The 15417-nt window shown below is 43.7% G+C and overlaps 1 protein-coding gene across 1 annotated transcript in view; it reads right to left on the minus strand.

The window, feature by feature from the left end:
* The window catches only part of TMEM206 (transmembrane protein 206), a 53446-nt gene that overhangs the window by 31374 nt on the left and 6655 nt on the right, over positions 1–15417 (minus strand). The window contains exon 3 of the mRNA XM_008073566.1: positions 622–831. Within this exon, the coding sequence (XP_008071757.1) occupies positions 622–831 (210 nt within the window). The remainder of the gene's footprint in view (positions 1–621; positions 832–15417) is intronic.

Here is a 15417-nt window from a genome sequence, read left to right on the forward strand (position 1 = left end):
CAAAAAAAAAAAAAAAAAAAAGAAAGGTATACGTGGCGTGGCCTGGGAGTTCACCATTCAGAGGTGGCACCCTGCTATCCTCCCCACCCCACAGTCCTGCCTTGGCTCTCACTTCCCCTCATCCCTGGCCTCTGGCCCCAGCTGGGCTAGTTCCATTCTCTCTAGAGAAGCCCTTTGTCTCCCTCCACTCTCCTTTGCTCCTGCTGGCCTCCTTCCCAGAAACACTCTCTTCCCATCTGACTTTTTTTTTTTAGAAAGCAGGATTTCTTGATAGGACAGAAAAGCTACCAGAGCAGGAGGGGACCTGAAGTTTGCCCCCATCTATGGTTTTTCAAAGCCCAGTTCAAATACTCTCTCTCTGCAAAGCTATCCTTGACCACTCCAATTCTGCAGTACCCACTCCAGGCTCTGCCCATGTCCCACCTCAGCACATAACATACCTGGCTGGGTCCTGATGGTGGCTCTTTGGGTACGTACTCTGCACTTAGACTATGCTCGGATTCCTCTGCCCTGCCCATAGTGGCCAGCACTGTGCTGGAAAAACAATGGCAGCTCAAGGAGTATCTCCCACCAAAACCCCAGATCCAGGGCCGTCATGCTTGGTTCAGGGGCAGGCTCTACCTGGGGCATCATAGCGATCCACCTCCTTATAAGACACAGACATGACAGGGTGCTTGAGTTTCTCACGAAAGTCCGTGATGGTCTGGTAGACCAGGAAGACAGCCACGGCCATGAGCAGCAGGTAGATGAAGATGAGCAGGACCGAGAAGACGTTCTTCAGGCAGGCCTTGCTGAAGCGGATGCTGCTAGAGGCGGACTCGCTATCCAGGCCTAACAACAACAAAATACCATGTGACCCCGTGTGCAGGAGCAGGGTCCAGCCAAAGACGGTCGACAACCTCCAAATCCTTACCTGCCTTACCAAGGAGGTGAGGTCACTGCCCACTCAAGCTTTCCGCCTACCCCCTCAAATCATAAAGGGCACCTGTAAACACTTTCTATGTGCTTATTCTGCCAAGTAGAGGACTCCAAACTGAAGGAGACTTGTTTACTGTCTTTAAGGAGTTTACTCCTGGAAGGATAAGCAGTTACAACTCAACAAGTAAGCCGGCCCCAACCCAGCTCTCCAGCCTCATCCCTCAGCACTCCACTTCCCCAATTCCTCCAGCTCCAGCTCTACTAAGCGACCTTCTGTCTTTCCAGCATGCCTTTCGCAACCCTGGAGTCTCTCACATTTGTCATTCCCTGTGCCTGGCCTGAAGCACTTTCTTCCACAGCCGACTCTTAACCTATCATTCTGGTTTTAGTTTAGAAAGACATTTCCTCAGTCGGGCTCGGTGCCTCAGCCTGTAATCCCACGCCTTGGGAGGTTGAGGTGAGCCCGCAGGTTCGAGACTCGCCTGGGCAGGTGAGACCTCATCTCTACAATAAACCAAAAAATCAGCCGGGTGTGGTAGCGCGCACCTGTAATTCCGGCTACTTGGAAGGCTGAGGCGGAAGGATTGCTGGGGCCCAGCAGGTCGAGGCTGTGGTGGCTGGGAGCGGCCAGTGCACTCCAGTCTGGGCCACAGAGTGAGACTCCAACTCAAAAAAAAAAAAAAAAAAAAGAAAGACATTTCCTTAAGGAAACCTTCGCTGACTCCCACCTTTATTTCAGTGCCCCTTCCTCAGCACTCCCAGGGAGTCCTATATGTCCCCTACTTCATCACTTTGCAGTGTCACTGTCTATATATCTTCTTATCTCCCTAGATGGCGAGCTCTGTGAGGGCAGGACCAGGGCCAATTTCGTCTGTAACTAAATCCTTAGTCCTTCATGCTAAACCTGGAAAAGAGGAGGTATTCTGCACTTATATGATGACTGAGTAAGCGTGTCCTGATACCATTTGTACAACATAGTTTGCCTTCCCTACCTCTCTCATACCATCCAGAGATTAGATTAATCTGTTATAAATGTAACTATGTCCTTCCAAAATGTGTATGTTGAAGATCTAACCCCCAATGTGACTGTATTTGGAGGCAGAGCCTTGCAGGAGGTAATTAAAGTTAAATGTGGTCATAAGGATGGGGTCCTAATCCAACAAGACTGGTGTCCTTATAAGAAGAGACACCAGGCATACAAGTATTCAGGAAAAAAATCATGTGAGGACACAGCAAGAAGGCAGACATCTGCAAGAAAGGAGAGAGGCCTACCAGAAACCAATTCTGCTGGCACCTTTCATGAACTTCTGGACTTCTGAACTGTGAGAAATAAATTTCTTTTTGTTTAAGCTGCCCAGCCTATGATATTTTGTTACAGCAGCCTGAGCTAAGGGAGGAGGCTCCCTGTGCCCCCCCTGCTCCTCAGCTGAAAATGGGCTGAGAAAAAGCCCTGTTTCTACAGCACAGCTGAACACAAGGCTGAGAACAAGGGAAGCATTTGAATGTAAACACCAAAAGATACCTGCTTGACACCTACTTGGCATCTGGCTTCCAACTGTGACATCCTTCCAGAGATAACAATTATAAAATTTGGACAACATATTTACAATTATTTGAAGGCACTGGAGAACGACCAAAAGCAGGGAGAAATGGAAAAAGAGTCTGTCCTTGAAAAGAACTGGGCGGAGGGGACACAACATCAATAAGGGTACCTGGTCTCAAACCAGGCAAAATGGGGACCAAAGGGAGGCCCAAACTTTACCTACATGATATCCACTTGTATACCTAACCCTGAATTGTACCCCACGCCTAAAATAAAATTAAAAAAAAATAAAAGAAGAACTATATCTGATGAAATTTGTAAATCTGTAGCTTTTCTATCTAAGGACACATGCCAATCCCTATAAGACATGGTTCAAGGTGACAGAAGACAGAGTTCAAAGGTGGAAGGGCAGCTAGAACATCAAGAAGAAACTCTGAAAGGGATCAAGTCACATATGGGATGAGCCTCCCAACTCTAAAATATAATAGGCTACAACCTTGACTGGAAATCCCAGGGGGCTCAGCAAAAAAAAGCAGCAACTGGAAACTCAAAGAACTGATTGGAGATTTCAACTGCCAGTTAATGCAAGAGAGACAGGCTAAGTCTTGCCATATTAAGTACCTGCTAAGACAAATTCTTCCTGGAAGATCATAACAGAATCCACACTCTCTATAATCTATCATTCATAAAGTCAAATGTTCAATAAAAAGTAGGCATGCTAAGAAAAAAGAAACTATGATCCACACTCAAGAAAAAAGCAATCTATTAAAACCAACACCAAGGTGACCCAGATGTTGCAAATAGTAGACAGGAACTTAATAGCACTTAAAGGAAAACATATGAATCAGGAACAAAGAGGGGCAAACAGAGAAACAGAAGCTATAAAAAAAGAGTCAATTATTTAGAATTTCAATTTTTCAGGATGAAAAGCATTCTGGAGATGGTTGGCGGTGATAGTTGCACAGCAGTGTAAATGTACTTAATATCACTGAACTATACACTTAAAAATGGTTAAGATAGTGAGTTTTACATTAGGGGTATCTTATCATAATAAAATAATGTTTTATTAAGAAAAAAGCCAGGCCACACTTGGTGAATCATGCCTGTAATCCCAGCACTTTGGGAGGCTGAGACAGGAGAATGACTTGAGCCCAGGAGTTCAAGACTGATCTGGGCAACATAGAGAGACTGCGTCATTACAAAAAAAAATTAGCTGGATGTGGTGGTACATGCCTGTAGTCCCAACTACTCGGGAAGCTGAGGTAGAAGGATTGCCTGAGCCCAGGAGGTTAAGGTTGCAATGAGTCATGATCATGCAGCTGCACTCCAGCCTGGGTAACACAGTGAGACTCTGACTCAAAAAAAAGAAAGAAAGAAAACGTTCACTGCATGGGTTTAACAGCACAAGATGCAGGAAAAAAGTCAGTGAACTTGAAGCTAAATGAACAGAAATGAGTCAATCTGAAGAAAATACTGAAGAAAAAACTGAATAGAGTCTAGAAAACTGTATGACAAATCTAGCAAGCTAATGACATTTAACTAGAGAGAACAAAATGGGTCACACACATTAAAAAAAAAAAAGTGGTCCCAAACTGCCCAAAACCAGAGAAAGATATCAACCTACAGATCCAAGAAGCTCAATAAATGCCAAGCAGGATAAATAAGAAAACAATCCCAAAGCAAACCACAGTCAAATTGCTAATGTAAAGAAAAGACAAAAATCTTGAAAGCAATCAGAAGCCGGGCTCAGTGGCTCAGCCTATAATCCCGTGCCTTGGGAGGTTTGAGACCCGCCTGGGCAACTTGGTGAGACCTCATCTCTACAAGAAATCAAAAAATTAGCCGGGTGTGGTAGCACGCGCCTATAGTTCCAGTTACTTGGAAGGCTGAGGCGGAGGGATCACTGGAGCCCAGCAGGTCGAGGCTGCAGTGGCCACTGCACTCCAGTCTGGGCGACAGTTAGACTCCGACTCAAAAAAAAAAGAAAGTAATCACAAAAAAAAGATATATTACATACAGAATACTGATACAAATGATGACTAATTTCTGCACAGAAATAATAAATGTCAAAGGCAATGGAATAACATCTTTTGAGAACTGAAAGAAAAAATTCTGTCAACTCAGAATTCTATATTCAACAATACTTCAAATGTGAAGACAAAATAAAGATATGCTCAAACACAAAAGCTGAGATAATTCATCACCAGCAGACTTGCACTACAATGCATGCTAAAATTCTGAAGCTGAAGGAAAATAACACTAGATGGTAACTCTCAGAAGTAAAGATCCCTGAGGGTGCCAAAAAAAAGTCTACACATTATAAATGATGTTATCTATGTATTACTTTTAGTTTGCCGTAATCAGAAGTGTCGGGACACTGATGGTAACTACTTTGAGCACCTCTTGCAATTGTAGAAGTCAAATGTGACTTGTATTTATCTTTTGTTATTGATATGTTAAGTATTACAATTTTAATATAGTTTTTTCCTTTCTTTTTTTTTGAGTTGGAGTCTCACTCTGTCACCCAGACTGGAGTGCAGTGGCCGCTCCCGGCCACTGCAGCCTTGACCTCCAGCGATCCTTCTGCTTCAGCCTTCCAAGTAGCTGGAACTACAGGTGCATGCTACCATGCCCGGCTAATTTTTTATTTATTTATTGTAGAGATGAGGTCTCGCCAAGTTGCCCAGGTGGGTCTCGAACCCGCAGGCTCAGGCAATCCACTCACCTCAGCCTCCCAAAGCATGGGATTACAGGTTGAGCCACTGAGCCCGGCTAGTTTTTTCCTTTCTTAAAACATGTATACTTTTTTGGCATCCTCTGTAGATGAGTAAATAGAAACAGCGACCTAATTTCTCTTTAAGACTGTCTAAAGCAAACACTATTTAATACTGTAAAGTTTCTTTTTTCTTTTTTTGTGTCAAGCAGTGCATTAACATCCCCCCACCAGCTCCCCTTGTTCCCCCAGTAGTTGGGGCTACAGTCACAAGCAACCACACCTAGCTAATTTTTTGGTAGAGATGAGGTCTCACTATGTTGTTCAGGCTGGTCTCAAACTCCTAGGCCCCAGTAATCCTCCTGCCTTTGCCTCCCAATGTGCTGGGATTACAGGTATGAGCTTCCAGGCCAAGCTCAATATTGTAAGGTTTCTAACTGGCAAGAAAGAAAAAAAAACAGAGAAACAAATAAAGTGAGACAAATAGAAAACAGCAAAATGGTAGAAACCAAATCCAGGCATAACAATAATTACATTAAATGTCAATGCACTAAGCACTCCAATTAAGAGACAGAGACTGTCAACCTGGATTAAAAACAAGATCCAACTATACGCTTTATATGGACTTTAGCTGAGCACAGTGTCTCACACCTATAATCCCAGCACTTTGGGAAGTAGAGGTGAGAGGATTGCCTAAGCCCAGGAGTTCGAGACCAGCCTCGGCAACTTGGCAAGACCTCGTCTCTACAATAAGTACAAAAATTAGCTGGGCATGGTGGCACATGCTTGTGGTTGTAGCTACCTTGTGGAAGGCTGAGGTGAAAGGATCGCCTGAGCCCACCAGGTTTAGGCTGAGCCTTGTGGAAGGTTTAGGCTGAGCCTTTAGGAAGCCTTGTGGAAGGCTGAGGTGAAAGGATCGCCTGAGCCCACCAGGTTTAGGCTGAGGTGGCAGTGAACGTGCCACTACACTCCAGTCTGGGAGATAGTGAGATTTTTGACTCAAAAAAGAGAGAGAGAGAGAGAGAGAGAGAGAGAGAGAGAGAGAGAGAGATGAACTTTAAATAAATACAAAGACACAAAAGAGTACCTACTCATAATAAATTTCATTTTCCTTTATTTAGAAGCACAAAAGTAGGAACTACCAAAGTGTCCTGGGTTTATAAAGACAAGAAAATAATTCACTCTACTTCTACAACATATATCAAGCACCAACTCTACATGCAAGATTTTGTACTGTCCCATGTGGAAAAAAGAAAAAAAGAAAAGAAACAATGTACCCTCTACTCCTCAAAAAATGAAGTGCTCAGTCATGAAGATAGCAAAAATGAAGACCACAGAACTATAATCTCAAAAAAACAAATTTGAAAAAACATATGCTGAAGATAAAATAAAAACAAAGTAAAATGTAGTGTCTTTCACACAGTAGGCACTTAATGTCTTCATGTCTTAAATAAATTATAGATGAACTAAGTACTACAATACTAACTTAATTTGTCAGAGAATACTAGCATATCTTGAGCATGTAAAACTATAAACCAATGAGTGTTCCTTGCTATTTTTTGGCAAAAATACTTTAGAAAAGTCTTTACTTACACAGGAGTGCATATTTCCAGATGTATCAGTGAGGCCCCTTCAGGTTATAAAAAAAAACAAGTTACTGTGGGCATTGGAGGTTTACTCAATAGCTACGAAGTGAAATGCAGTCCAAGGAAACCCCATGGATTGCTGAGAACTAAGCCACCAAGGTCCACAGCAGCTCTAGTTGTCCAAAAGGAACTCAAGCAAGTCCTTCTCTGTTTCTTTTTTTAAAATTCCACTTTTGCTTTTACTGCTTGCTATTAGTAACTCTTGCCAATTTCTGTTCCTCATGGCTTTGCTATCTGTCTTCTTCCCATGTTTCTCTTATGACCCTGCTCCACTCTACTGTCCAAGTCCTTCTCCATGAGTTTTACTTTCAAATCTTCCCTCAGAAAGTATCCTGTATAGGATGCCCTAATGGACACCTCACAAGACACTGCCCTCCTTCATGCACAGCCTATGAATGGCTTCCCTTTCTCAGGTGCTGACCCCTGACCAGTCAGGTGTAGCTGGGCTGCAGGACCATAATATACAAAGCACAGTTGTCTGTGCACAGGCTACCCATAGCCATTTAGCTTGAAAAGCACAACAAACTCCCATGGTCCATGTGGGACTACGTATACTCAAAACATGGTGGGTGAAAACATATTCACTGTCATGAGCTGCTCATAACTGCACTGGCAATGAGTACCAGCTTGCTACACTCTAATGGGATTTGAAAAGATCGTAAGAGAAAACTGAAGTAAGTCTCAAGTGACTGATTTGGTGCATAACATGAGTCAAATTTTTAAGAGTTAATAGGGACCTCAAAAACCACCTAGCCCAATCCCACTCCTTGTACAGTAATCCAGTCAGTTAACTGGCAAAATCAGAATGAGAGTCCTAGCGTTCCAACTGCTAGCTAACATGCTCTTTTCCTACACAACAATGAGCATGAATATTTAAAACCCCAGTCACTAATGAAGACAAAAAAAGATCTAACTGAAAGAGTATAACTTCATAACAGGTAGAGAAGTCTGGAACATTTTAAAGACAAACTGTGTACTACATTCAGGCTAAAAAATATGATGACAAACAATGACTGCCATTTAATGTTCTGCCTTCATGATGCCTTTGGTTATGAAAACAGATGAAGTTCTCCCTACATGTTCTTGAAAATTCTAACAAAATTTTTAAAAACGTACGGCATAAACCAAAAGGTCACTTGCCAATTGTATCACTTCAATTTATTTGGCAGAAGTGCTTGGAACAAACTCCTCTCGTGGGAACACTGACCAAAAGTCTCCTCCTTTGTTTTACTCATAGAAGCCAAGTTTAGCTTCTATAGACCTTTCTTGATCCACAGATAGGAGTGTGCTCTAAATAAAAACAGTAAAACTATTTACTTACCTTCCACACTTGCTATAAGTAACACTCCAGTTCTGAATTTAGACACCATTACATTTCGCCATTTAAAAAAGGTGCGGTTGGGCTCAGTGGCTCAGCCTGTAATCCCAGCGCTTTGGGAGGCCGAGGCGAGTGGATTTCCTGAGCCCGCAGGTTCGAGACCCGCCTGGGCAACTTGGCGAGACCTCGTCTCTATAATAAATCAAAAAATCAGCCAAGTGTGGTAGCACGCACCTGTAGTTCCAACTACTTGGAAGGCTGAGGCGGAAGGATCACCAGAGCCCAGCAGGTCGAGGCTGAGGTGGCCAGAAGTGTGCCACTGCACTCCAGTCTGGGCGACAAAGTGCTAGATATTTGACAAAGTGTCCCATGTACTCTGCAGTGAGAAACAGAACACTGGCTTTTTCATGGCAATTTGCATGAATGTTTAAAAGTATACAACCTTTACAAGAATACAAACTTGGAGTAATAGAAAGACAAAAATAATGCACAAGATTTTCCCGGGAAAAGGAAAAAATCCTTTATAAAATCCATGACAGAATTCCTTCAAAAGCCCAAGCTTGCCCCAGAATGTAAGTTAGGCCATTAAAGGGATCTGTGATGGGCAATTCAGTTTCAGAAAACATCCTGAGACCCTTACTCAGAGAATGGGGGCCTGGTTGTCTGTCATAACCCTGTTACACTCCACCATGCAGAGAGTACTGGGCTAAGATGTATTCTAAATTATTTGTGTATGTTTTTTGGGGTTTTTTTGAGTCAGGGGTTTCACTGTTGCCCAAGCTGGAGTGCAGTGGCATGATCATAGCTCACCACAGCCTTGACCTCCGGCTCAGGCAATTCTCCCACCTCAGCTACCTGAGTAGCTGGGACAATAGGCATGCACCACCATGCTCAGCTAATTGTTTTATTTTTTGTGGAAATGAGGTCTCGCTACATTGCTCGGGCTGGTCTTGAACTCCTAGGCTCAAGCAACCCTCCCGTCTTGGCTTTCCAAAGTATTGGGATTACAGGCGTGAGCCACTGAGCCTGGCCCTTTATTTTTTTTCAGTGATATGATGAATTTTGTTATGGGGTGTTTTTTTTGAGGGGAGATATAATCTACATATGATAAAATTTATCCTTAAAGAGTGAATATACATAGTAGCTTTTAGTATATTCACAAGATGTGCAAGTATCACTACTATCTAATTTCAAAATATTTTTATTACCCAAAAACAAACCCCATACCTAATCATGGTTACTCCTCCTTTCCTGGTAACCATTAATCTTTTTTCTGTCTCTATGGATTTGCCTAATCTTCATATTTCACATAAATAGCATCATACAAGGGAGGGGGACCCAAAAACCCCAGAATTATCTTTTGGAGGGCGGGCACCTTGTAGTACAGGCTTCCCTGCTAGTAAAGTGTTCTGGTAACCCATCAGCATCAATGACCAGGTAGCATTGTTGAGAGGTTATATTTGGCTTCAGTGAATTTTTTTTTTTTAGTCTTTCAACACATTTGCCCATTTCATGGTGTATATTTACAACCACGCCTGTCCAAACCACGCTGAGTGACCAGTACTTTCTGACCAAAAAGGGCATGACCCCCATGCGCCATCCTCCCTATTCACCCAATCTCACCCTGAGTAACTTTGTTTTGTTTCCCTCGATGAGAAAAAAGTCCTCAAACGGAAATGGTTCGCCAAAGTGGAAGAGGTGAAACAAAAAACAGCAGAAGCACTAAAAGGCATCAAAACTGACAAGTTCGAAAACTGTTCTGAGCAGTGCAAAAAGCATCTCAATAGGCGTATTGCATCAAACAGAAGATACTCTGAAAGTGACTTAAGTTTTAACGTGTGAGAATAAATACACACTGGCCGGGCACAATGGCTCAAGTCTGTAATCCCAGCACTTTGGGAGGCCGACGTGAGAGGATTGCCTGAGTCCAGGGTTTCAAGATCAGCCTGGGCAATTTGGCAAGATCCCATCTCTACAATAAATCAAAAACATTAGCCAGTATGGTGGCAAGCACCTGAGTTCCAGCTACTTGGAAGGCTGAAGTGGAAGGATCGCCTGAGCCCAACAGGTTGAGGCTGCAGTGGCTGTGAGCATGCCACCGCACTCCAGCCTGGGTGACAGAGTGAGACTCCAACTCAAAAAAAACCAAAAAACAAAAAGAATAAACAGATACTTTTAAATAAATAAATACTGGGCTTTTGGGTTCTCTCTTCATACATGTGGGCTTCTGACTTCCTCCTCTTATTAAGTTTTTAAGAGTCAACCAAGTTGTAGCATGTATCACTTCATTCCTTATTGCCAAATATTTTGTCTATTCATCAGCTGATGGTCATTTTGGCTATTTCTATTTTTTGGCTACTATGAACAATGCTGCTATGAACATTCACATACAAGTTTATCGTGTGGTCATAAGTTTTCATGTGGCTGTAAGTTTTCATTTCTTTTGAGTATACAACCATAGGAGCAGAATTGCTGGATTATATGGTAACTTCTGTATTTAATCTTTGGGAAACTGCCAGACCGTTTTCCACAGCAGCTATACCACTTTACATGTCTACTAGCAATGTACAGGGATTCCAATTCTCTATTTTCATCACCAGCCCTCTGTTCACCAAAACTTGTTATCATCCATCTTTTTAACTATAGCCATCTTTGTTTGTGTGTATTTCTCTGATGACTAATGATGTTGAACATCTTTTCACATGCTTACTGGTCATTTATCTATCTTCTTTGGAGAAATGTCTATTCAGATTATTTGGTCGTTTTAAAATCAGGTTATTTGTCTTTTTTTTTTTTGAGTTGGAGTCTCACTCAGTCGCCCAGACTGGAGTGCAGTGGCCGCTCCTGGCCACCGCAGCCTCGACCTGCTGGGTTCCGGTGATCCTTCCGCCTCAGTCTTCCAAGTAGCTGGAACTACAGGCACGTGCTACCATGCCCGGCTAATTTTTTATTTATTGTAGAGATGAGGTCTCACCAAGTTGCCCAGGCGGGTCTCGAACCCGCAGGCTCAGGCAATTCACTCACCTCGGTCTCTCAAAGCGCGGGAGACACCGAGCTGAGCAGGTTGTCTTTATTAAGTTGTAAGAGTTGTTGTATACTCTAAAGATAAGTCGTTAATCAGATATATGATTTGCAAATTATTATTGTCTCCCATTCTGTGGGCTGTCTTTTCATTTTCTTGATAGTGTCCTTTAATGCACAAAAGGTTTTCATTTTGGTAAGGTCCAATTTATTCATTTTTTCCCTTTGGTTGTTTGCTTTTTGCCTATACTGACAGTTGTTTCCATGGAGAACTAATTGTAGAAACTCATCCGCCAAGTGTTTTCTTCAGTTTGATTACATCTCTGATGTAAGAAACTGCATATTCAATTAGTATGTCTAGTGTGATTTCTCTCTTTGAAAATAATAAGTGGTTCTGATTTGCTCTATAGAAAGGAAATGAAGAAACTGAAGCTTTCACCATATGATGGCATGGGATTATCCTAGAAATAGATCTTCTGTGGTCTAGAAAGCAGATGAGCCCAGCAGAGGTTTCCCAAAAGCAGGGAGGACTCTTGCCAGTTGATGGAACTACTCAAAATTTATTCTGCCTAGGACCTAGCTTCCTATTCTGACTGACCACAGGCTTGTGGCTCCAGAAATCGGAGGCAAAAGAGAAACTGCTAAGGTCCAAAGCCACTAAAGGACACCTCCTAATTTATCTTGGCATTTATCTATGAAATAAAACATATAGGCAAGCAAGCCTTATCTTTCCAAGTCTGGCCTCCCTCTTCTTCTCCTTCTGTCTCCACCTATTCTCTTCTGGTTGGGGGTAAGAGGGTAGTGCAGGGTGCAGCAGGCAGAATAAAGGCTTCCAAAGATGCCCAAATCCTAATTCTTAGAACCTGTAAATATGTTAAGTTACAAGGAAAAGGGGATTAAGGCAGCACATGGGACTAAGGTTGCTAATCAATTTATATTAAAATAGGGAGATTATTCTGGATTATCTGGGTGGGTCCCAGTGTGATCATAAGGGCTCTTTTTTTTTTTTTTTTTTTTTTTTGAGTCAGAGTCTCACTCTGTTGACCAAGCTGGAGAGCAGCAACCACCACAGCCTCAACCTACTAGGTTCAGGTGATCCTTCCACCTCAGCCTTCTAAGTAGCTGGAACTACAGGCATGTGCTACCACACCCTGCTTAGTTTTTGATTTATTGTAGAGGCAAGGTCTCACCAAGTTGCCCAGGCTGGTCTTGAACCCCTGAGCTCAGGCAATTCTCTTGCCTTGGCCTCCCAAAGTGCTGGGATTATAGGCTTGAGGCACTGCGCCCAGCCATAAAGGCTCTTTTTTTGTTTTGAGTTGGAGTCTCACTCTGTCACCCAGACTGGAGTGCAGTGGCCACTCCCAGTCACTGCAGCCTTGACCTGCTGGGCTCTGGAGTTCCCTCCGTCTCAGCCTTCCAAGTAGCTGGAACTACAGGTGTGCACTACCACGCCCGGCTAATTTTTTTGATTTATTGTAGAGATGAGGTCTCGCCAAGTTGCCCAGGCGGGTCTCAAACCTGCAAGCTCAGGCAATCCACTCACCTCAGCCTCCCAAAGCATTGGGATTACAGGCTGAGCCACCAAGCCCAGTTCATAAAGGCTCTTTAAACATGGAAAAGGGAGGCAGAAGAGTCAGTGTCATAGTGATGTGATGGGAGAAAGACTCAACGACCCGCTGCTGGTTTTGAAGTTGGAGGAAGAGACCACAAGCTAAGGAATGCAGGAAGCCTCTAGAAGCTGGAAAAGGCAAGGAACAGGTTCTCCCCTAAACCCTACTGAAAGGAATTCAGGTCTGCTGACATACCTTAATTTTAGCCCAGTGAGACCCATTTTGGACTCCTGATCTCCAGAACTACAAGATAGTAAATTTGTGTTGTTATAAGCCACTAACTTTGTGATTTTTTTTTTTTTTTTTGAGTTGGAGTCTCACTCTGTCGCCCAGACTGGAGTGCAGCGGCATGCTCCCGGCCACCACAGCTTCGACCTGCTGGGCTCCGGCGATTCTTCCGCCTCAGCCTTCCAAGTAGCCAGAATTACAGGCATGCGCTACCACGCCTGGCTGATTTTTTAATTTATTGTAGAGATGAGGTCTCGCTGCCCAGGTAGGTCTCGAACCCACGGGCTCAGGCAATCCACTCACTTCAGCCTCCCAAAGGCGCGGGATTACAGGCTGAGCCACCGAGCCCGGCTTGTGATATTTTTTATAGACACAGTAGGAAACTAATATGCAGGGCTCTTCTCCCTGGATACTTAGGGCTTCAGAGGTGGTGCCTAGTGTCAGAGTAGGAAGCAACCATGCCACTACTTTTTACATATTAGACTTTAAGTGGGACCTCACCTCTACAAAAAAATTAGTCAGGCATGCTGATGTGCGCCTATAATCCCAGCTACTCAAGAGGTTTAGGCAAATGAATCACTTGAACCCAGGAGGTTGAGACCGCAGTGAACCGTGATTGTGCCACTTCACTCCAGCCTGGGTGACAGTGAGACCCCGAACTCAAAAAAATATATATATATATATCACTAGTAGAGTAGAAAGAGTTTGAGATCCGACAGAGCTTGATTCAACCTATTTAATAGTCATGCAATCGTCCCATGCTTTACTTAACTTCCCCAATCCTGAGGTCCTTATTTGTAAAAAGATAACCACCTCACAGGGTGTTATGAAAATTCAGTCGGGCAATGGGTAGGACAGAGCCTGGCACAGACAAAGCAGTCATAAAATATTAGCTGCCCTTCCAGGCTCCTTCCTTCTATGCAGTCTTCTCTGACTAAGGAACAGGCAGAATCACAGAAGTTCCTGTCCTTTTCCTCTCCCCCACAAACAGGAGTCAAGAACAGAACCCCGCCTCCCCCAATCCATCCAAGAAGCTAAAGTTAGGCTGGAGTTCTATTCATTAATTCATTTACTCAACAAATCTTTACTGGAGTCAAGGTTAATGTGGTGAGTAAAACAGACTGGTCCTCTTCCCTCAGGGAGCTTCATTCTAGTGGAACAGACAAACACACCATTTCAATAACAGTAACTGCAAAGAAGAGGTCATAGACTGAGAAAGACAGTGCTAGAGGATGGGAGGTGATCTGGACAGGAGGTCAGAGAATGCTTTGTGGAGAAAAATGAGAGCTGGTCGGGCGTGGAGGTTCATGCCTGTAATCCTGGCACTTTGGGAGGCTGAGGCGAGAGGACTGCCTGAGCCCAGGGGTACAAGACCAACCCGGGCAACTTGGCAAGACTTTGTCTCTACGACAAATAAAAAAATTAGCTGGGTGTGGTGGCGCATGCCTGTGGTTCCAGCTCCTTGGAGGGCTTAGGCAGAAGGATGGCCTGAGCCCAGCAGATCAAGGCTGTGAGCATGCCACTGTCTCGGCATCAGAGTGAGACTCCAAAACTCAAAAAAAAAAAAGAAAAAAATGAGAGGCATTAACTAGGTGACAAGGGAAGAGAATTCCAGGCAAAGGAATAAAACCACAAAAAGGCCCTATGGTGGGAGGAAATGAAGCCTAAAATAAAATAAAAATCAGCATGGCTGGGGACAGAGAAAAAAGGGATGAAGGGAAGGAAGGAAGAATGACTTTGAAGTTCAGCTGCATGAGCAATGGTGCCATTCACAGAAACAGGAAACACTGGAAGAGGACCGAGCAGAGAGCAGGAAGAGCCTAAAGTCAATTCTGGAAACTCGGAGTTTAGGGTATCCTTGGGACTTCCAAGTAGTACTAGCACTTGAGAAGGTAGATGTATATAAGTCTGGAGTCTGCAGGTAACCCCTGGGCCAGAGATATAATCATGGGAGAGGTCCTGGGTGACATGGCCCATGAGAGAAGGGGGCTTGCCACAACATTTAATGCCCCACAGCTAGAGACTGAGTGCAAAGAAACCTGGAAGGAATGGCCTGAGAAATGTTACATCATGGAAGCTAAGGAAGCAGTACAACCTGAAGGAAGTAGTCAACAGTGCAAAACATTAAAAAATGCCAACCTACTGATGGGACCCTGCTCCTCTAGCTAGGCAGCAATATTGGATAGGCCCAAGACGGGGCCTAATTAGATTCTCTTTTGATCTGGATATGAGTGAGGGGCTCCAGTGCTAGCAGCTTCCTAGGGAAGGAAACAAGAGCAGAGACGCAAAGCATCTGCCATTGTATTCAAGGACCTGGCTGCAGAAACTGGCTCAAACTGGAATTAAGAAAAGAATAAAGCTCAGGTGGCTCAGCCTGTAATCCCACGCCTTTGGGAGGCTGAGGTGAGTGGATTGCCTGA

This window comes from Carlito syrichta, unplaced genomic scaffold (genome assembly GCF_000164805.1).
Source record: "Carlito syrichta isolate Samal-C Ts95f unplaced genomic scaffold, Tarsius_syrichta-2.0.1 Scaffold315946, whole genome shotgun sequence".
Classification (NCBI taxonomy): domain Eukaryota; kingdom Metazoa; phylum Chordata; class Mammalia; order Primates; family Tarsiidae; genus Carlito; species Carlito syrichta.